Source organism: Eurosta solidaginis, chromosome 5 (assembly GCF_040869045.1).
Source record: "Eurosta solidaginis isolate ZX-2024a chromosome 5, ASM4086904v1, whole genome shotgun sequence".
NCBI classification, from domain to species: domain Eukaryota; kingdom Metazoa; phylum Arthropoda; class Insecta; order Diptera; family Tephritidae; genus Eurosta; species Eurosta solidaginis.
The window spans coordinates 263038976-263061969 of NC_090323.1; the positions used below are offsets into that span (position 1 = coordinate 263038976).

Sequence of the window (22994 nt, forward strand, 5' to 3'; positions counted from 1 at the left end):
AATATGCTCGCAATGAGTTTTGAATTCGAAATCGAAAAAAGACAACCTACACATTTTTTGTGATTGTAGCAGCCATTGAGAATTCAAACAAGGCAGGATGGTTTGAAAAAAATGTCCTTAATAGTAAACCGTCTGGATCACCTGTGAAATCGCTATTCGATTTGCTCAAAAGTGTTTTTCAAACAGTTTTGTAGACGGCTGGTATATTGCATTATTTACATATTTTAAAATGTTTACTTAATTGGGTTCTCTATTACCTAGATTTAGAAATAAATATTAATATGCAGTCTGATTTTCTGCAGATACATTTAAGAGGAAGGTTGGTTTGAAAGTCAAATGGGCAATTCCAAGGCGAATTAAGTCCCAACATTTGTTTGCTTCTTCTTGATTATTTTCCATAACACACCTTGTACTACAACATTTCAGTTAATCGAAATCAAAGAAAATTTTCTTTTGACTTGACATTCTTCTGCACGGCCAATTAGTTGAATTCGCTTTGCCACCACCTGGTATGGATTTGCCTTGGGCAATTCATAGCAACTCAATTTATCAACCGCGAGCAAAAAAAAAAAAACCTTCCTTCCAATCTCTGGCTGTCAGCTATTATTTGACAGGTAGGTTGGGCAATGGATAAATAGAAAGGTTTTTGATATGTAGGAATTCACAATAGTAAGAGCATAAGTGTGACCAAAGCGAATTCTTACATGGTGATGGCAAAGCGAATTCAACCAATTCGCCGAGCAGAAGAATGCCAAGTAAAAAAATTTACATTGATTAAGGCCCGGGTTTTCAGTGCGAGTTTAAACTTCAGTTAAAGTTGACTAGAATTTAAGCTTTCCACTTTGTTCTATAACATCAGGGGCGTAGCCAGAAAATTGCCTTGGAGGGCGCGGTTAAAAAAAAATTTTTTTTTTTTAGTTAAATAAATAAAAAAAACTGTTGTCTTTAGCTTTAACATTAAAGTACGTGTATTTAGAATATGATATGAAAAACGTTACATTAAAAACTCAAGCGCATGCATCGGCTTTTCTTTTTTGGGGCCGATACGAGGCCAATTTTATTCGTTCTTTTTTCATATTATAGGAATCCAATAGGGGGAGGTTTTTAGCAAAAAAAAATTGTTTCTAAATTTCTAGGGTCTTGAGAAATAGGTCAAAACGTGGACCCGGATAACCCTACGATGTGTTTGTATAGTATGGGTATCAAATGGAAGCATCTGATGAGTACTTTAATATGGGGTACTTTTCGTACTCCTAGGTGACTAGGGTCTCGAGATATAGGCCAAAATGTGGCCCCGGGTACCCCAAGAATGTGTTTATACAATATGGATATCAAATGAAAGCTGTTGATGTGTGCTTTAGTACATGATAATTTTTCGTACCCCTGGGTGACTAAGATCTCGAGATATAGGCCAAAACGTGGACCCAGATACCCCTAGAATGTGTTTATACAATATGGATATCAAATGAAAGCTGTTGATGAGTTCTTTAGCAGAGGGTAATTTTCATACATCTGGGTGACTAGGGTCTCGAGATATTGCCCAAAACGTCGATCAGAATAACCTTAGAATGTGTTTTTACATTATGGGTATCAAATGGAAGCTGTTAATGAGTACTTCAATATGGGTATCAAAAGGAAGCTGTGCTGATGAGTGGTAATTTTTTCCTGGGTGACGAGCGTCTCAAGATCGTTTCATGTGTACAACATTTTTTGTATAAATATACGAATTTTTCGATATGTGTCGTGCTGCTCCTTTTTTCCTGAAATATAAGTTCTACCACGCAAGCTTAAAAATAGGTGGTAGATTTTTATAGAAGTTTTCTGAAAAAACCTTATTTTTTCCACAATTATTCGGGAAGAAAATCAATGCAGTTGAATGGTTTTATAAAACTCAAAATAACGTCTAGCTTAGCTCCATATTACCTCTTTTCCTTTAGGTTTTTAGTACAAAACTGCAACGTACACCTATCTATATATATGAAAAAAAGTAGTTATTATTCATTATATCAAGATATTTAAAATATAACCGAAATCTACCAATTTTTTCTCAAATCAACCACTATTTTTTGGAAAATCTACCACTAATCAAAATTTTCAAGTCCGAACACTGATACGATACCGATTTCGAAAACATCTGGTGGCAAAAGTTCTTAAAGTATGTAAGCTCATCGTATGGGATGAGTGTACTATGGCACTCAAGAAATCATTGCAAGCACTTCAGAGAACTTTGAAGCCAAACAGTCTTTGGAAGTGCCATGATTTTATTGGCTGGAGATTTCAAGCAAACATTACCTGTGATTCGAAAATCCACGGCTGCAGATGAAATCAATGCATGTTTAAAATCTTCGTATTTATGGCGACATGTAAACACGCTTACATTTACTACAAACGGACGTGTTCAACTACAAAACTATCCGTCAGCAGCTGAATTTTCACAGCCATTACTGAAAATCGGAAATGGCCAAATGTCTGTGGATCCAACAGGCCTAACAACTTCTGCACTTTTGCACAGTCTAAAGAGGCATTGATACAGAGTGTATTTCCAAACATAGTTCAACATTACAAAAACTATGCCCCCAGCGGGTTAGGGGATCAGAATATACCCGCGGTAGGTATGCCTGTCGTAAGAGGCGACTAAAATACCAGATTCAAGGGGCTGTGTAGTGCAACCTTTCAGGTTGCCAGCGCAATATATAGCTTCTCCAAACCCAATTGTCAACCTCACCTATCCGCGGCGAACCCTGTTTCACTAACAGATGAGGCTCTGGCGACCCCAAGCTCCTCATGGAACTTGGGGTGGGGAGGGAGGGAATGTCCTGAAGGCTTAATTTGGCCACATAAACCGTTCCCGAGATGGTCGGGCTAGCACCTTAATGATGCTATGGTACCGGAGCGTACCGGATTTGTATCCGGCAAAGGACCATCACATCGATAACACTCCCAAAGCCTTCGGGGAGCAACCTTATCGCTACAACAACAACAACAACTATGATTGGCTCAGCGAAAGAGCAATTTTAGCTGCGAAAAATAAGGGCGCCAATGATATAAATGCAACTATTCTGGATCAAATACCTGGTGACATAGTTGCATATAAGTCAATGGACACTATTACTGATAAGGATGATGCCGTAAATTATCCAACTGAACTCTTAACCTCACTCGATATGCCAGGCCTACCACCTCATAATTTACGATTAAAAATTGGAGCAGCGACTATTATGCTGCGCAACATTAATGTGCAACGACTTTGCAACGGTACCAGATACGCTGTGAAGAAACTAATGGGTAACGTTATCGAAGCAACAATTTTGAAAGGGAAGCACAAAGGAGAAGGCGTTTTGATACCCAGAATTCCACTGATTCCGACTTTCCCTATTCGCATTGCCTTCACTATGACAATTAATAAGGCGCAAGGACAGTCTACAAATGTGCGGTATTAATTTAGAATACCCAATTTTTTCTCATGGACAATTGTATGTAGCTTGCTCACGAGTAGGCAAACCATCGTCATTATTCATTTACGCGAAAGACGGAAAACCCAAAAACGTTGTCTACCAAAAAGTGTTACAATAAAGTTCGAATGAAATTGTATCAAAGAATTTGCTTTGTTGTGTATTAATTGTATTCTCTTTCAGCAAATCATTGAATCTATCGCCTAGCGAAATGGGCGAGGGTACGCTAGTTTCATCTAAAACTTCATCAACGGTAACAATTTGATCACGGTGGATGCTTAGTGATGCACAGCCATTCAATTAATTTTCACTCATCGTGTTTCTAAAATAGTTTTTAATCAGCCTAAGAGTTGAAGAAGATCTCTCGTTCGTTGCCGTTGCCAGTAACAAGCGTACACAAGATTTTCAACAAAATTTGAACATTAGGAAAAGCCACAGAATCGCATTCCTGTAATATTAAGCATAGATAAATTGATAAAAAAAAAACCGTAGTATCCTTCACGAATAAGTAGAATTCATACTTTTTGAGCCTATGCATGAGATCTAACGTATACGTATATAAAATTCAAAAGAAACTGATCGAATAGAAAAAAATTTTATTTAAAAAAGTCATATCTACACGGAAAAAACAATAATATGTTTTTTACATTTTAAAATTTTTTTTATTAATCAAATAATTTGAATTTTACATTTTTGAAATGTGTTTTTGATATGAAAAAAAATGTAGATATTTTATTATAATAATGTGTTTTCCACATGGAAAATAATGTCAGATTTGCATTATATTTCAAAATAGGAAATGTAGACTTCGAAAAAATGCTGTAAATTTAACATTATTTAAATGTGGAGAATAAAATCAAAGCACGAGAATTAGTATCGTTTAGTTCGGCAAACAAACAGAACCGTGAGCAATGTTTATATGTACATATGTTTATGTGTAGCTTGTCGCCGTGACGTAAGGGCAGAAGAATCATGCACATATTCAAACGCATGGAGTTTTCATATTTGCCTTTTCATTCCGTTGAATGTAATCGCGGTTGAGACAAACGAGCAAACGCCTGAATTGATTATATTCACACATGCAATAAGTTGTTTGATTTTAAATCAATGTCGATTAAAGCCTTCCGCGAGTTACAACCAGATTGACTGAATCTTGTGTGTGTTAAAGCCTTCTGCGATTTACAACCAGATTGACTGAATTTTTGTATGTGTGCGTGTCGGGTATTTGACGCTTGCCCCGCGACTATCAAATAAAAAGCCATCAATCAACATTTGCATTGAGAAACCGTAGCGTTCGGACGTGAATATGTCGTCACCGGATGATGATTTTTTTTAACTTGCAACTACAACAGTTTTATTAAATAATAAAAAAATTAATAAAAATTTTATTAAATAATAATAAAAGCTTTACATTCCATAAAGCTGGTAAATATTTCAATAAATTTTAATATAAATTGCTGTTCTTCTGCGCACTTTTTCATTTTGAATGTCGAGACAAACTAAATACAACACTACGTTTTGTCAATCACCCCGCGACTATCACATAAGCTAGCGTCAAATGAAAAAATCAAAAATTTTTTATTTTCATCAACGTGTAACCGACAACAAATATGTGTGTCACGAAGCCACCCGACTGCAATTAGAGCCTTCCGCGATTTACAACCAGATTGACTGAATTTTGTGTGTGTTAGTGCAGTCGGGTGGCTTCGTGACACACATATTTGTTGTCGGTTACACGTTGATGAAAATAAAAAATTTTTGATTTTTTCATTTGACGCTAGCTTATTTGATAGTCGCGGGGTGTGATTGACAAAACGTAGTGTTGTATTTAGTTTGTCTCGACATTCAAAATGAAAAAGTGCGCGGAAGAACAGCAATTTATATTAAAATTTATTGAAATATTTACCAGCTTTATGGAATGTAAAGCTTTTATTATTATTTAATAAAATTTTTATTAATTTTTTTATTATTTAATAAAACTGTTGTAGTTGCAAGTTAAAAAAAATCATCATCCGGTGACGACATATTCACGTCCGAACGCTACGGTTTCTCAATGCAAATGTTGATTGATGGCTTTTTATTTGATAGTCGCGGGGCAAGCGTCAAATACCCGATACGCACACATACAAAAAATCAGTCAATCTGGTTGTAAATCGCGGAAGGCTTTTATGTTCGTTTAAGCAAGTTGGATCATTGAACACGATCATGTTGCCGAATGTAATCGAACGTTGTTGTGTTCGATTTCTGCTGTTCTGTGATATGTATGTAGCATGGCGCCTGTAGATGTTCGTTAGGCAAATTTACAAGGAAACTATGAAATTATAGTAAAAGTTAACAAGGTTTAAACCCCCCGTCGCTACGCCCCTGGATAACATACAATTCTGCTGGGCGCGCATCTCAGCTTAAGCGTTCAAAGTGGCAGGGTTAAACTCTATTCACCTTTAACCGTAGTTTAAACTCGCGCTAAAAAACAGCAGAACTGACATATTGCTGAATGAAGGCGTTATATAGAAAATAGTCAAGCCAAAGCATTCAATTGGATAACAACACCTGGTACTCAATTCGCTTTGAGTATGACAAGTAATTGCAATATAGAAGTATTACATATATGGTTTTAACTGAGTTTTTTATAAGTTAATAGAGGGTCTTAGACCACGTTTACACATGCCTTTATCTACAATAAATCGTCATAAAATAATCTTCGCGTTTTCATATGTTCCATCCCTGGGAACTAGATTAATTTATATTATTTATATAATTTTCTTCCGATCTGTTTGAATAATATTTATGTATATTTTAAGCTACGCAGATCTATTGTGTTGGGTGCAAATAAAAACAAAGATTATTCCACCTTTCAGCTCGACGTTTCGCCAAATTTCCTTGGCATCTTCAGGAGCGTGACACTGTATTTATTTAATAAAACAAAGAAACAACAAAGAACACAATCAGATACATATAGATTAAAAATTTTAAATATTACAAATAAATATTGATTGCACAAAAATTTTTCTTACTTACAATGATGGAAAATTAAAGAAAAACACAATTTTCACTAAACCATTTAAACATTTAAAAACATTTGAATATTAAAAAATTGCGGAAAGTTAATGAAGTAGAAAAAATCGATACCACCTACTTGCTGTAAACTTGTCATACTAAAAACTAAATTACAAACATAATAGCTACGCGGCGGCGATATTGTCTGTATCTTCTTTTTTGTTTATTGTGTTTCCTCTTTTTTGCAAAATTCTTAGGCTTTCTAAAGTGTAACGCGCTTTTTCTCTCCTTTCGGTGTCTATTGTTTTTATGTTTCCAAAATCAGCTGTGTGTTTATTTTCTATTGCATGCTGTGCCAAAGCCATTGTAAATTTTACCAAGTAGCGCAACTAACAGCTGATCGGTGAAAATTCGCACATTCACACGCACAGTTCTCGACTCAGTTTCAAAAAAAAAAACTTTAGATTATTTAATTCAAATTTTAAAGTGAGATAATCCTTACAAATTTATGTATACAGAATATATATGGCGTTTTTGTTGTTATTAAAACAATAGTTTTATTTATATTAAAGTTTTATCATTTTTTTTTTAACTTTGAAAAATCTCCGAACACCATTCCTTCATTATATGACATTCGACTGCCTAGTCCACTGCCTTCCACTCTATTCGCAACATAACCTCTACTTAAGCTGCCAAACTATATAGTAAACAATGGCCAAAGCTGTGCTTTGTTTTTGTTTACGTATATCTGCTTCGTGCTCAGCTACCCGCGTGCCGAGCGCCCGCTTTGTGGTCCAAATGTAGGCCTTATTGCAGCTATCTTCTTTATTCCTGCTGCAATAAGGTCTACATTTGGGACACAAAGCGGGCGCTCGGTACGCGGGTAGCTGAGCACGAAGCAGATATACGTAAACAAAAACAAAGCACAGCTTTGGCACAGCATGCAATAGAAAATAAACACACAGCTGATTTTGGAAACATAAAAATAATAGACACCGAAAGGAGAGAAAAAGCGCGTTACATTTAGAAAGCCTAAGAATTTTGCAAAAAAGAGGAAACACAATAAACAAAAAAGAAGATACAGACAATATCGCCGCCGCGTAGCTATTATGTTTGTAATTTAGTTTTTAGTATGACAAGTTTACCGCAAGTAGGTGGTATCGATTTTTTCTACTTCATTAACTTTCCGCAATTTTTTAATATTCAAATGTTTAAATGGTTTAGTGGAAATTGTGTTTTTCTTTAATTTTCCATCATTGTAAGTAAGAAAAATTTTTGTGCAATCAATATTTATTTGCAATATTTTAAATTTTTAATCTATATGTATCTGATTGTGTTCTTTGTTGTTTCTTTGTTTTATTAAATAAATACAGTGTCACGCTCCTGAATATGCCAAGGAAATTTGGCGAAACGTCGAGCTGAAAGGTGGAATAATCTTTGTTTTTATTTGCACCCAACATAATAGATCTGCGTAGCTTAAAATATACATAAATAGATTAATTTTTGTCAAATTTTCACGTTTCTCTTTTATTTTGTAATTCCAATTAGACTCTACAGGATGAACTTTTTCCTTAAAAAAATGCGCATCTCTAAAAAGTTTATATGGGAAATCTAGTTATGTAATTAACGATTGGGAGATAAGTACGAAAATTAAGATAATCTCATTATATGTAAACTAAGTCTTATTCTGTCATTCGATTCCAAATTTTTCTTTTATTGAATTTCAAAAAAAGTATGTATGTAGTTTGACAGCTTTACAATAGAACTTCCTTCACAATTCTAAATTCTCTTAAAATTCCATTGATTTTTACAATTTCTTATCAATGGTGCCAAAGCAAATTTAGTACGAGGTGGTGTTTGATGGATAACATTGCAAAGTTTTGTACAGCAGAATGTTAGTAAAAGGAAAACGACCCAAATTTCCTTTGAAGCCAAGGCGAATTCATTACCGGGTGTTCTTATCCCAACAGCTGATTGCTTCCTCTTGATTATTCTCCATACAGCGCAAGGCGAATCCATACCAGGTGGTGGCAAAGCGAATTCAACCAATTCGCCGTGCAGAAGAATGTCAAGTCAAAAGAAAATTTTCATTGATTTCGATTAACTGACATATTGTTGTACAAGGTTTTGTATGGAAAATTATCAAGAAGAAGCAATCAGCTGTTGGGATAACACCACCTCTATTGAATTCGCCTTGATACAGCGCCTTATAATTTAATAATGTGTCAGAAAAGGCGAATTCAGTACCAGGGGCCCTATTCAGTAACTATGAGTTTTGAAATGTACATTTTTCTTTCATACAAATTATATGAAGAAAAAGTGTACATTTTAAAACTCGCCTTGATCAATTAAAATTTTCTTTCGACTTGACCAAGGCGAATCCATACCAGGTGGTGGCAAAGCGAATTCAACCAATTAGCCGTGCAGAAGAATGTCAAGTCAAAAGAAAATTTTCATTGATTTTAAATAACTGACATATTGTTGTACAAGGCTTTGTATGGAAAATTATCAAGAAGAAGCTATCAGCTATTGGGATAACACCACCTCTACTGAATTCGCCCTGCGACTTGAATTTCTTCTGCACGGCAAATTGGTTGAATTGGCTTTGTTACCACCTGGTATGGATTCGCCTTGTTATAACCTGACTTAAAATTCGCGATGTGCGGTTTTAATACTTAATTTTGAATTCTATATATGTTAATAAATTTCAATTTCTGTCATACATTCCACAGCTTTCTTCACAAGCAAAACTACTGGAGAAACAGTTGAGATTTACACAAATTTTACAATGCATTACGCTCGTCTTTGTATTGGCACTCTCTGTAGCAGTTGTTTATCTATTAAAAACACAATTGAATAGCATTTCGGATGAATGTGACGATTGTAACGCCGCTGAGGCTGGAGCTACTTGCACTGGGCGAAATCAATAATATATACTTGCAAAATGCAATTTGACCAAACAGCACCTACTGGTACCCACAAACGCTGAGAGGCTGCGGAGGCGAAGTCATGTCAGTGGTAGCATCAGCGATGATCAAACCGCGGCTTGTGACTGTATACCGGCTGGTGATGACGATGTTGACTGTAGCGATTTCATTGCGGCAGGTCTTGATGATGGTATTAACTATGATTGTGACGATGCTGTTCCTGTTGATAAGGGCGGCGTGGCTGGAGGTGGTTATCTGATTGGTCTACACGCATTTGCACGTAAATTCGCACGTATTGTAATTACAATTTCGATGCTTTTCTGTATTATATTCATTTCGTTTTATTGTTGCTCAGAGCCAAGAGCAACAATAACGGCTTTGACGCCTCCAATACCAACAACATCTTTGGAGGTACATTTGCGTTCACAAGCGCAGGCATATAGAAATTGGCCATCAAATTGATGTATGTATGTAATTAAATGAACTTAAATGGAATGAGTTTTATAATGTAATATATTAATTTAAGAAGCACTAATTATATTTAAAAATTAAAAATACGCAACAATATGTTTATATAAAAAACTTTTCTGTATAAAAAAAGTTCACCATTCTTGTATATTTAAACTGGTTAGTATGCATTTAATTATTGATTAAAGAAAATAAGAATCCAATGAAAGAAATTTTTATTTTGAAAAGAAAACTATGCACAAAATAATTAATTACTATTACTAAGAGTAAAATATTTTAAAAATTCTCTAAGTTATGTAATGTAACAAAACAATGGAATGATAATGTATTTTATGCATTGTCATGCCAACGTGCATTTATGCTTAATCACTTTGTTGAACCGCATACCAACAATTATATAATGATGAAAATATAAACAATTTATTAATTTAAAATTAACAACATAAAATTACAACCCATAACAAACTTAAATTGGGCGGCAATCATGTAAATTTAATATTAACCTCGAATTTGCGTAAAATTTGCTGTTCTATTCGAAATACAATACATTAAAATTGAAAGTAAATTATTTTTTGATTATGTTACAGAGTGGAGCTATTTTAAAATTTTGATTATATGGCAAAATAAATTTTTTTTCTGGATATTGGAAAATTTTTGGAAGAGACTGAGCCATAAGCAAGACAAAAGTAGGTTCTTCGGTTTTCGTTTCATTTTCGGCAGTATCAGTTTCGTGTTATGCGTTGTTGTTGCTGTTGTTGTAGCGATAAGCAGACTCCACGAAGGCCTTGGGGAGTGGTATCGATGTTGATGGTCCTTTGCCGGATGCAGATGCGGTACGTTCCGGTACCAAGCCCGACCATCTGGGAAACGATTTATTATGACCACATGCGACCATCTTGGCCATCCCGCCTTCCCACCCCGTAGATCCATGGGGAGTTCGGGGTCGCCAGAGCCTCGGCTGTTAATGATACAGGATTCGCCAGGGATAGGTGAGGTTGACAGTTGGATTTGGAGAAGCTATTATATAATGCGCTGGCAACCTGAAAGGGTTGTGCTACACAACCCCTTGAATATGGTATTTTAGTCGCCTCTTACGACAGGCACAAAATAGTCCTAAAGTAGCACGGAAACAATAACGAAGGTAATATCGAAATATGTCCTTTTTATACGCACATACTCAATAGCCTGTAAAAGCGCCAGGGTGATTTGTAGATAAAAAACCATCAGAAGTGACATAATTTCTTTATTTATTAACTAAGAAAAATGGTTCAAAAGCAGCAATGTTCTTAAATTTCGAAGTTCTTTTCTCTGGTAAAACGGCAAAAGTTACTTTAGGGGATAAAACCCAGTTAGATGACCTAATCATACAAAAACGACTTCATAGCTCGAAAAATCGGTTGTCAGCCAAGTTACAGTAAAAAACAATTTCGGTTGTATGTCAACTTTCGTCTGGTGACAAGAGGTTAAACAAGTAAAATTACTGATTTCTACCCTCCTCAGCTAACCACAAAGTTGATCAGTGAAAAACCACCCCCGCGTCTGAAGAACACAAACACACACATATACATACACAGGCATTCAATTTGACAACACCTACTCAGGCACTAAAGAACAAAAATCGACACTGATGATGGCGCATTTTAATAAACCACCCTGGCGGAAAATCTACACAACAAAACAAATCAATTTCTGTTGTAATTGAAAGGTTAAAAAACATTTTTTTAAATGTTTCCGAAAGCTTCATATTAAGGGCCGTACTTCTACAACTTTTTTTGTATGTGAACCAACACGGTTAAGTAAACAGGCAACTGATTCATAGACCGGACAAAAAAAAATGTATATATCATACTTCAAATTTTTAAAGAGCAAGGTCTTATTTATATATATATATATAATTAAATTAAAATGATACTCAAGACGATGTAAGGTCATAAGGGCTATGAAGAGCTCGAAAAGGCGAAATGCAGATAAGAACTCATAAATATGTATAATAAAATATATAAATCAAAGTACTCATTTATATTTATTTATGCTTTATTAAAAACCTCAAATGAATTACATATTGAATGTACACATAAGTACCAAATGTTATTGCCTGATCATCATAAATATATTATGTTAAATTACATAATTGTACTGAGAATGCAATCATCATTCAATCGATTTAAAAGAAAATATATATTTAGAGCAGCACATAAGCGCTATGTGCCCTTGTGTGCTCTGGTCAGTAACTAAGCAATTTACGTTCTATTTTATCAACAGTCAACAGACGTTATATTAATTAATATTTGAACAAACAAAAAAAAAAAAACAGAGGAAAAACAAATATATGCATGATTCTTTTTGTATAGACGAGTTTTTTTTTTTAAATAATAAGTATTATTTCTTTTTACGTCCACGTTTAGCTACACCCTTTCCATTCTCACTGTTTTCAGCAGTCTTTTGTTCTTGTTCCTCTTCCGGTTTCATGGCAATATCTTCTTGTAATTCCGCGGCGTTGGCATCGCCATTCGTCTTAGGTTTTTCAGTGTCATCTGATGATTCCTTTTGTTCACTTGTTGTTTTAATTTTAGCATCTTGATCTTTCAATACTACTGCTGCTGCTATTTTCTTAGTTGATGCTGTTTTTTGCAGGTCCATCTTAGAGGGTTTTACAGACACTGACTGTATTTCATCTTCAACCAGAAATATACTGTGTTGGCCACCGCTTGAAACAGCAATGATACGTTTACCTTCTGTTTGCTTGCTAACAATTTGCACAGGCTCCAGTGCATCATCATCCGAGCCAGTACCTAATTGGTAATTGGAACCCATACCCCAGGAATATAATTTACCATCATCGGTTAATGCAAAGGATTGTGCTTCACCACATGATACAGCCACAATGAATTTTCCTAACAATCCTTTTACAGGTTGTAGTTCCTTAATATCGCCGTCAAGTGTACCTAATCCTAGACGACCGTAGTCACTTCGGCCGATGGCATAACATGTGCCATCATTTTTAAGTACCAATGTATGATGCTGTCCACCAGCAATTTGCTTAACATTATCAAATTTGGTATCTACTGGATTAATTATAGTTGGTAGATCTTTTGCATACGCCAACTGTTTGTAATTATTCAGACCAAATGCCCAAATTTTACTAGTTTGTGATTCACGCAAAAAAGTACAATAGTTTGTAGCCCAAATGCTTTCAACTGGCTTGCCGCGTTTTATAACAACTTCACCTGGACGTAGCAGTTCTGTTTTGCCACGGCGACCTATTAAAAAGATGGACACCGAATTTATTAAAAACAAAAAAATGTGAAATATATTTGTTATACTTTCGCCAGTTGCTGACCGCAATGACACACGTCCCAGTTGTCCCTGTTCGGCACAGCCTACGGTATATACTTTTCCTGTGCATGTAAGTATAACTAAATGGTCAGCACCTGAAGCAATGTCACAGCATTTAGTATCTGGTAGAACATCGATGGGCAGTCGCTTATTTCCCTCTAAAGTCAGGCCCATATTCCCATGCGAGTCTCGGAATGAACCCCATGCAAATACGCGTCCATCCTCAAGTAGGCTTGCAGAATGTGAATCACCAGCTGAAATTTTAAGCACTTTCCCCGGTAAGTCAATTTTATGTGGTTCAAATTCTGAGCCGTCTTCACTGCTATCGCGCCCCAAAGCGCCTTCATCATTACATCCAAATGAGTATACGACGCCTTCATTTGTTAATACAAGGTTATGCATTCCACCAGCACGTACATCCACAACATTTCCTATGGCATCGACCAATGTGGGCTTCTTACGTTCGAATTTCGTATCATCATCTCCAAGACCTAATTGACCCATATCACCTTGACCACATACCAAGGCACGACCCACCACGTGTGGCCGTTCAGGTAAAGGCATTTGGAAAACTACACGCTGCACTTTACGCTTTGGTGCCTCTACATCTTCGTCGTTGTTGTTGTTGCCGGTTGGTGTGGCAACCTTTCTACGAACAGCAATACGCGGCATCTTTGTTACTATATTATTGAAATGTGAAAATTTTGCAATGAAATTTGTTTTCGCTGATATGTGTGGATGTGTGTTACTAAAACAAATGATATTTTATATATTAAAGGTTAAACACGAACATCGAAACTAGTACCGGTGACTGTCCGCCGTATGCAATTCAGATTTCAATGACGCTTCCTCCTTTAGTCGCTTTTCTTTATATTTATATTCACAAATTAACAAACGGCTTGCTCTGGTGTGTCTGACAGATTGCAAATTAAGTAATTCCAAAAGTTTTACGTTACTTGGCGGACGCGCGGGAAAAACATGTAAAACGGCCGGGTGTTGCAAAAAATTGTCTGCTGTCAGTGCCATTGTTTACTATATAGTTTGGCAGCTTAAATTGAGGTTATGTTGCGAATAGAGTGGAAGGCACTCGAATTCAGTGAAAGAGACACTGGAATGGAGTGGAATGAAGAACAGTAGGAAGAGCGGAGTTGCATTGGATCAATCATTACATCAATATTAAAGATAACTTTAGAAAAAATAATTAAATACTTGTTTATCAGCAATCATTTTTTTTCAATTACTGCAATTACGGTGTCCTAGATGCTATATATTCCAAAATTATAACATTTTATGTCTGTTTAAAAATTTAACTTCAATTTCCCTAAGATTTCCGTAATATGGCCATTAGTGATGTTTGTGTGTGTGTGCAAATTTTGAGCGTTCAGCTGTTATTTGCGCTACTTGGAAAAGTTTACAATGGTCAGTACTGTTTTTAAATAGGGCTGGTAGCATTGTAAACTTTACCTAGTAGCGCAACTAACAGCTGATCGCTCTAAATTAGCACACACACACAAGCATCACTAATGGCCATATTACGGAAATCTAAGGGGATTTGAAGTTAAATTTTTAAACAGACATAAAATGTTATAATTTTGGAATATATAGCATCCAGAACACCTTAATTGCAGTAATTGAAAGAAAATGTTTGCTTATAAACAAGTATTTAATTACTTTTTCTAAATTCATCTTTAATATTGATGCAATGATTGATCCAATGCAACTCCGCTCTTCGTACTGTTCTTCATTCCACTCCATTCCAGTGTCTCTGTCACTGAATTCGATTGACTTCCCCTCTATTCAAAACATAACCACAATTTAAGCTTCCAAACTATATAGTAAACAATAGGGCCGTTCCATTGGCTTATCGAGCTCTGGCTCTGGCTCAAATCTCATTGGAACGATCTGGATCAACTTTATGAGAACTGGCAGCACTAATATAAAACATCTGTTTTGTTGAAAATAAGAAGAAACTTACACAAAATTTTAAGATACTGATAGAATTATTAATATTTAAATAGTTTCGCACGTAAGCAAACTATTTATTTTCCTTACATCATCTTCAAGTTGTTTACTCTTTCAGTGTTTTTGCTTTTAAATATGGCGAATTCTTTTATGTATACACAAATGTACACATATTTAGTTCAGTGCTACAATGGCTTAACTATATGGTTGGCTCCTCTCACCAGCTGATTTTATTTTTTTCATTTCACTGTAGTAGAGATTGTCAGAAGGAGATGGAAAACTTAAAATGAAACCAACGAATTTACAACATTTTCTTACTACATACAAATACTGCTAAGTTTTATGATTTCATTCCATTCCATTCGTCTAACAGCAACACTCTGATTTTGGCAATGTGAACAAATGTATGTTGTTGCTGTAGAGATGAACCAACCATATAGTTGAGCCATGAGTGCTACCAACCATGGCGGAACGATACAAGGTGGCAGCGTGGGACATCTGATTATAAACTTTTTTTATTTGGTTTGATACATCAACTTCCGGCGCAGTACGATTTTGACATTTGTCCATCGAATTTACAAAAACAAAGTACGTGGAATTTTTATTTATGTTTGTAGGTATGTCGCCATGCTGCCACCTTGTATCTTTCTGCCATGCTACCAACTCAAAAGTGGTTAGCTGTCAAAAAATCTACTACAGAAAACGAAACGAACAGAACTGCTATACGGATCAGAAATTGAACCAGATAAATATCAGGATCACAACGTCGTTGTTGCATTTGCATGTTAAATTTCTATCCGTATCTCGCTCAAGTCTCAATGGAACGTAACTAATGGCTGGTAGGTTATCGATAACCGAAAAAATTAAAAAAAAAAAAAAATCATTTTCAATCTTACCAACTACCAAGACAGCCTTTCTCGCTACCACATCAAAATCTACCACACTTAAGGGCTCCGGAGATTAACACCGAGATAAAGAGAATTTTGTTTGGGTTAGTGCAGTCGGGTGGCATCGTGACACACGTATTTGTTTTCGGCTACACGTTGATGAAAATCAAAAATGTTTGATTTTTTCATTTGACGCTTGCTTATTTATTTTTTTTTTTTTCTGTTTTAGAAATTGAATGTTCCAATTCCAATAAATGGCAAGAGGACTTTTAAATTGCCTGTTATATCGCCAGGTTAACAAATGTATAAGGGTAATATACTTGCAACATTTAGACGTGCATAAGCAGCTAACATATGTCGCAAAGTAAAAACCCGTAGCACAATTTTTCTCCTTGTAATTGCTAAATATATGGCTTGTTGCCATGTGCTTTTTCAAAATTTGCAATTCATCGTGAATTGTATATATGTATATGAAAGTTAATTATCAGTGGCCTGTTGCCCAGTGTCTTTCAATTATATATGTATTTAAAGCGAATTGTGTTCGATTTTTATGGCGTCACGCCAGATATTCCGTTAGTTTATGTATGTATGCATAAATTTAAGGTTAGGTTTTTATTGGCACCACGCCATTTTTTCAATGTAGCTGATTCGTAATTCGATTTGGTATTATGTGGCCCACGCCAGGTTATCAATTCCCGTTACATGTTCCGTTTGTTGCACTTGATGATATTATCATGAAGTAATGTATGTATATGTGTAAAACGAAAGTTTTACTTGTTTTAATTTATTTTAATTTTAATTTTGAATTTGTTTATATGTTTGATATATTGATTAGCACTTTAGTGTTAAATTTGATTTTGCCCGATAGCAATTAACTGTTATTTTTTGCACAATGCATATTTTTACGATATAGCGCACAATTCGTAAGTAATTTAATTAATATTGTCATTTCGACTCCCGCACTATCCTCCATTTTATTCTCAAACCGCGTGAGTAAAGCCCCTTGATAACACGCGGCTGAGTTGTGGGGAACATCGAACTTGACGCGACATCGTCAGAAAACGAAAAAATTAATTTATTTTTTGTATTTTGATTAATTTGTTAAAAATTCGCTTGCTTATTTGATAGTCACGGGGTGTGGTTGACAAAACAGCAGTATTGTATTTAGTTTGTGTTGACATTCAAAATGAACAAGTGCGCGGAAGAACAGCAATTCATATTAAAATTTATTGAAAATTATCAATGTTTAACAGCATTATGGAATGTAAAGCTGTTATTATTGTTTAATAAAATTTTAATTAATATAAAGTGTGTAAACGTATAAATTTATCTAGTGCGTAAATGAGCTCTCAAATTTTGCATGAAAAATCATTTACACAATTTGCATAAATTTACGCGCACATTTCATTGTGCAAACGCAGTAAACTCAAAGGAATGCAACCTTGCAGACATTACAGCAGGCATTTTCATCAGAAATCTCCAACATCAGCAAGTAAAGACGTTTTAGTTTTGATTTTTCACTTAATCTTGGCATTTTTTAATCTGTATAACAATAAAAAAAATTTTTTTTTGGCAATAATACAGCTGATAAATAATTAAGTTTAACAAGAATATTACTAGGTGTGTTCGTATAACAGCGTGTGTAAATGGATATAATTTTACACCTTATAAGTTTATATGCTTTCATGAGTCCCCCTATTAATTTTTTTATTATTTAATAAAACTGCTGTAGATGCAAGTAAGAAAAAATCATCATCCGATGACGACATATTCACGTCCGAACGCTATGGTTTCTCAATGCAAATGTTGATTGAAGGCATAGATTAGATTGATACGAATCTTTTGTTTACGCTCTCATATTTTCGCTCTCACGAGGGATTTATCTTCTAGTTGTTGCTGGCAACAATCACAGATAAATCCCTCGCGCCAGCTGAAGCGGGTGCCAGAACAAAAAATGTGCCAGCCAAAACGAAAAACGTGCCAAAAATTTTGGTAAAATTTAGTTTGACCTACAACTGTAGAATAGCGTTCAAAAATTATGGGAAAAAGGATAAAAATACTTGTTTTAGTGTAAGTATTATTAGTTCGAAGGCGGAGGGTAAATATTTTTTCCCATTCAAAAGTTATCATTAAAAACAGGTTTTGTAAATATGAACTCCCGATGCAACCAGTCCATTTTGATCACAGAACTTGGAACGCCAGACATGTAGGATAAGCCCTATCCATTAAATAATGTTAACTATTATATCATAGGTCCGATTTACTGAAATTTCAAAATATATGGTTTTCACTGCGAGTTAAATGCGTTACAATATTTGACTAATTAATTTAATCGAAATGTTAGTTTTACTTAGATTTGTTAGTATTTAACTCTAACTAGTCGTATTATTGTAAAATAACTTTAAGGAAATAAATATTTTACGACTATCATTTTATTAAATGATTGAAACTATAATCGTCGAAATGTATGTCAAAAATCCCCATTTTCAGATCTATTCATTTTTTGTTTGGAGTGGCATCATTGATAAATGTTATAAAAAAATGCGCATTTTGACAGCGCTCTCTCGAAACAAAGAGTTGCAAATCCATTCATCTATGATGGAAGGCTTTTTATTTGATAGTCGCGGGCAAGCGTCAAATACCCGACACGCGACACGCACACATACAAAAATTCAGGCAATCTCGTTGTTAATCGCTGGAGCCCTTTACACAACTCTGTGCTTACCAACGCCATCTTTTATTGAGATTTCGGAGCCATATGTGAAAAAGCAGCCGAGCAGCAATTCTCCCTGAAGGAGAAAAATACAGACATTGTAGCTTTTAACTACTTTATATTCTACTATTTTAATGCAATTTAATTGCTGATATACAGGTATTTTAATATTCTCTACATCATCATATATTTGAATAGCGAAAAATAATTCTTTACAGCTTTGGATTGAAAACGGGCAAATTTTCACCGAGCGCCGCTTGTCTGTGCTTTTGACCACTGTGTGGCGCATATAAATCGTGTTTGATATCGATCAAAGGTGAAGCGACCTCTGTGAGGAAAGTGAAATACAAATTACAGTATCCTGGACACCTAGAAACTGAAACTGCCAGAATGTCTGAAGCAATCGAAGATGATGGCGAAGTCCACGATTTGGAAACTATTATACATTCGTTAAATAATGAGATCGAAGGGGACACCTACAGCCCGAGTGACAATCTTGATGAGTGCGCTGATGAAGATGGAAGAACTATAAGCCTTGAATATGGAGATAAGCACTATGGTTTGGGTGCAGATGAAAATTTTCGTTCAAATACCTCTAATGCTTCGGGCAGTGCAGAAAGCCGTTCAAGGACTATAACAGAGAGCCATACAACGAAACCAAAAGGTAAGCTCTATTACTGTGTATCAAGCTATTAATGTCATAAAATCTTTTTTTTCAGTATTAAATGCTTCTACGGCATTACTTAAAATTTCTCAAGTTGAAACAGAAAACGAAAAAAATTGTAGCAGATTCAATGAACCAAGAGATTTACGAGTTTGATGAGCTTGAAGAGCTCAGTGTAACAGGCGAAGAGACTGATCAGCGAGGGAAATCATCGCCGAAACTGATACCCGCAATACGGAAAAACTCAAATAGTGTAACCAAAGCTAAATGGCAATTCGCCTGCCCCCATTGTGATTATGCAGCACCTAAACGATATATGCTTTCTCGTCACATGAAAACACATTCTGATGTACGACCTTTTGTTTGTTCTGTATGTGATAAGGCTTTCAAAGCAAATCATACATTAAAAAATCATATCAACGTACATCTCGGTAACAAGCCATACGCGTGTAAGTCATGTGAAAAGTGCTTCACAACACCTGGCGATTTGCAGAGACACATTCGATACAAACACACTCACGATAAGAGACACAAATGTACAGAATGTGATTATGCTACTGTAGAATTGAGTAAGTTACGCCGTCATATACGTGCCCATACCGGTGAACGCCCTTATCAATGCCCTCATTGCACATATGCCTCTCCGGACACCTTTAAGTTAAAACGTCATTTACGTACCCATACTGGTGAAAAGCCATATGTATGTGATATATGCCAGTCGCGTTTCACGCAGTCAAATTCACTTAAATCCCATAGACTTATACATAGTGTGGATGACAAACCAGTATTTCAATGTGCGTTATGTCCAACGACATGCAGCCGTAAAACGGATTTACGTATACATGTTCAAAAGTTACATTACTCAGACACACCTTTACCTTGTAGGAGATGCGGAAAGGAACTACCAGATAGATATAGCTACAAAATGCATGTTAAAACACATGAAGGTGAACGATGCTATAGGTAAGTCATCACCTTTTTGTTAATGTTAGTTATTTCGAAGTATAACAGGTTTCTTTTATTATTAATATTACAAAGTTGTGACTTATGTCATTATAAGTCCATATCAATGCGTAATTTGGAAATCCATAAACAAATTCACAGCAATGAAAAACCATTTGCCTGTGAGTTATGTGATCAAACCTTTCGGCAGAAGCAATTGCTTACGCGTCATACAAACTTATATCACACGATAAATTATGTACCACCTCCAAAACTGGAAAAGATACATCATTGTCCATATTGTTCACGTTCTTTTGCCCATAAAGGTAATATGGTTCGGCATATGCAAATTCATGACAATACACCAGATCAAGAAAATAGACGAACACGGCCTTACAATCAACACGAAGACGAATATATACTTGGTGATGAATCGCTAAATGGGGAAATTTATGAAGAATTTGAAGTCATCGACGTAGCCGAAACGGAAGATATTGACAATTATGTCATTGTGGAAACAATCGAACCAACGACCAGCAAGAGTCACAGTAATCGCAGTAGCAATATGGTACAGTCTAAGGTCGCGATAGATGAAAATGAACCTGAATTTCAAAACATACAATCAATAGTAAAAATAGAGGAAACTAATGAAAAAGTTCAAACAAAGTTTGTGGAAAGAATTATAGAAGACGATAGTGTAGATCCTGGCTTTATGGTAGTAAAAGTTCTGCAAAGTGACGATGAATTGGATGAGAACGACGATAATTGTGTTGTTTTAACTAACTTGGAGCACTTAGAATCGATGGGTAAAGAATACATATAAGTAAATAAAAGCAAATATTCCTTCTACATGGAACGTATACATTTTTATGTACCTTTTAGATGAAAAACATGAAAATAAATATAAGATGGGTACAGATGTGGAAAATTGCTTCGGGTTTAACGTAAGTAAATGCAAATAAGCAGTCCTCTTGCTACTTTAAAAACATTTTGCTATTATTATTTTTTTTTTTTCGTTTTGATAAGACTGAAGACGACAGAGCACCTGATGACATTGATGAAGAAGAAGTTCTACTAAACATCGTCGAGGAAAACCAATTTTAATTAGTTTTAGGTATAATTGGTTATTGGATATAGTGCTATGTAAACGCGAATTTCGTATCATCATCTCCAAAACCTAATTGACCCATATCACCTTGACCACATACCATGGCACGACCCACCACGTGTGGCCGTTCAGGTAAAGGCATTTGGAAAACTACGCGCTGCACTTTACGCTTTGGTGTCTACATCTTCGTCGTTGTTGTTGTTGCCGGTTGGTGTGGCAGCCTTTCTACGAACAGCAATACGCGGCATGTTTGTTACTATATTATTGAAATGTGAAAGTTTTGCTATCAAATTCGTTTTCGCTGATATGTGTGGATGTACTTTACTAAAACAAATGATGAATTATATATTAACGGTCCGATTCTGAGCGTTACCGGTAAAATACTACCCAGAACATTATGTAACCGAAAATCGTTACCAGTTTTTTATTCGCGATTCTGGCCAAAGTGGTACCGCTGTCATCACCGAAAAACTCACCAATGTCTGTGGTGAAGTTTAAAAGTTGGTTTTCTTCGATTTACCCATGGCTGAACAATACAATTGATACATCAACTTCCGGCGTAGTCCATCGAGTTTACAAAAACATAGTTCATGGAATTTTTATTTATGTTTGTAGGTATGTCACCATGCTGCCACCTTGTATTGTTCCGCCATGGCTTTACCGAAAATGTGTCACTCGTAGATACGAGGTTAACAAATAAACGAAACGATGTGTATATATGTACATACATACATGCATAAGTTTTGACATAGCTATATTGTAGTTTATTCTGTGAAAGTACATAATGGAAACAAATATATACAGCCCGATTCTAAACGAAAATTCCGTGCGAGTTTTTTTCCCTTCTCCCATTCCTAGTATTCTAAATAAAAATTCCTTGTGAGTTTTTTCACTTCTCCCTTTACTCCTATTCGGAAAAATGTTCGAAAAAGCGGAAAACGCTTATGGAAGAAAAGTAGGTATGAATGTGAGGGAGATTTCTCTGCCATTTCATAGGAGCATAGAGGATAAATACAATAAGAGCCGTCACTCGTTACTTTTTAGGCATTTACTCGATGTATACTGAGAGGTAGTCGCTACTTTTTTTTTTGGGCGAGATGTTTATAAATGTCTTCTATACATTTTCGTGGGGTATTTGTGTTTATTTTTCCGACTGTATTTAATTCTCTTTCCAAAAATCACAGTTGCACAAGGGGCCTACGCGGCATGTATAAATGCGAGACAATTAAAAATGTCCCTCTCAGAAAACATTCGGCATCAATTTTTTCAATTTCCAGCGAAATACTCGCCACAAAATAACGAGTGACGGCTCTTATTGTATTTATCCTCTTTGTTAAGAGTTTTTTCACTTGTTAAATTAAAGGGAATGCATCAAAATAGTTAAAGGAAATTGGTTCTTTTAAGAAAGAACACTTATTTGTACAAATTTATGCTAAAATAAGTATTTACATTCTACCACAATATTCGCACTGTTAATACAACAACAACCACAATATTTTTTATTTTATATCGAAAAGTATATCATAAGTAACGGAAGA

At 35.4% G+C, this 22994-nt stretch overlaps 3 protein-coding genes across 6 annotated transcripts in view; 2 read left to right on the forward strand and 1 right to left on the reverse strand.

Moving 5' to 3' along the window:
- Positions 1-9518, forward strand: part of LOC137253366 (motile sperm domain-containing protein 2-like) — a 67720-nt gene extending 58202 nt beyond the window's left edge. For both annotated transcript variants that reach the window (XM_067790141.1, XM_067790140.1), the window contains exon 7: positions 9182-9518. In XM_067790141.1, the coding sequence (XP_067646242.1) occupies positions 9182-9379 (198 nt within the window). In that variant the 3' untranslated portion in view covers positions 9380-9518. The remainder of the gene's footprint in view (positions 1-9181) is intronic.
- A 2330-nt stretch (positions 9519-11848) lies between these two features.
- On the reverse strand, positions 11849-14221 carry Rcc1 (Regulator of chromosome condensation 1). Its single transcript, XM_067790139.1, has 3 exons — positions 13986-14221; positions 13168-13928; positions 11849-13104 (listed from the first exon to the last, which is right to left on the reverse strand). The coding sequence occupies exons 1-3, from the start codon at positions 14204-14206 to the stop codon at positions 12224-12226; spliced, it is 1863 nt and encodes a 620-aa protein (XP_067646240.1). The 5' UTR covers positions 14207-14221; the 3' UTR covers positions 11849-12223.
- A 1610-nt stretch (positions 14222-15831) lies between these two features.
- On the forward strand, positions 15832-22278 carry LOC137253367 (transcriptional repressor CTCF-like). 3 transcript variants are annotated; one of them, XR_010953784.1, is made up of 7 exons: positions 15832-17521; positions 18520-18901; positions 18961-19406; positions 19462-20369; positions 20445-21171; positions 21231-21292; positions 21375-21449. XR_010953784.1 is itself a non-coding variant. In XM_067790144.1 (7 exons), the coding sequence occupies exons 4-7, from the start codon at positions 19468-19470 to the stop codon at positions 21450-21452; spliced, it is 1752 nt and encodes a 583-aa protein (XP_067646245.1). In that variant the 5' UTR covers positions 15837-15981; positions 18775-18901; positions 18961-19406; positions 19462-19467; the 3' UTR covers positions 21453-22278. The 3 variants fall into 3 exon arrangements, 2 of the variants coding, with proteins under 2 accessions (XP_067646245.1, XP_067646243.1); XM_067790144.1 differs by having other exon boundaries at positions 15837-15981; positions 18775-18901; positions 20445-21154; positions 21375-22278; XM_067790142.1 differs by lacking the exon at positions 15832-17521 and having other exon boundaries at positions 20445-21154; positions 21375-22278.
- Positions 22279-22994: the final 716 nt, after the last annotated feature.

Bases quoted from the DNA above. Each gene is read 5' to 3' on its own strand.
- Rcc1 (XM_067790139.1), bottom strand. From the start codon at position 14,206: ATGGCACTGACAGCAGACAATTTTTTGCAACACCCGGCCGTTTTACAT. The intron at 13,929-13,985 runs GTACTAGTTTCG...CATTTGTTTTAG, and splicing joins CATACGGCGGACAGTCACCG to TAACACACATCCACACATAT. The intron at 13,105-13,167 runs GTATAACAAATA...TCTTTTTAATAG, and splicing joins GCGGTCAGCAACTGGCGAAA to GTCGCCGTGGCAAAACAGAA.
- LOC137253367 (XM_067790144.1), top strand. From the start codon at position 19,468: ATGCTTCTACGGCATTACTTAAAATTTCTCAAGTTGAAACAGAAAACG. The intron at 20,370-20,444 runs GTAAGTCATCAC...AATATTACAAAG, and splicing joins GAAGGTGAACGATGCTATAG to TTGTGACTTATGTCATTATA. The intron at 21,155-21,230 runs GTAAAGAATACA...TGTACCTTTTAG, and splicing joins GGAGCACTTAGAATCGATGG to ATGAAAAACATGAAAATAAA.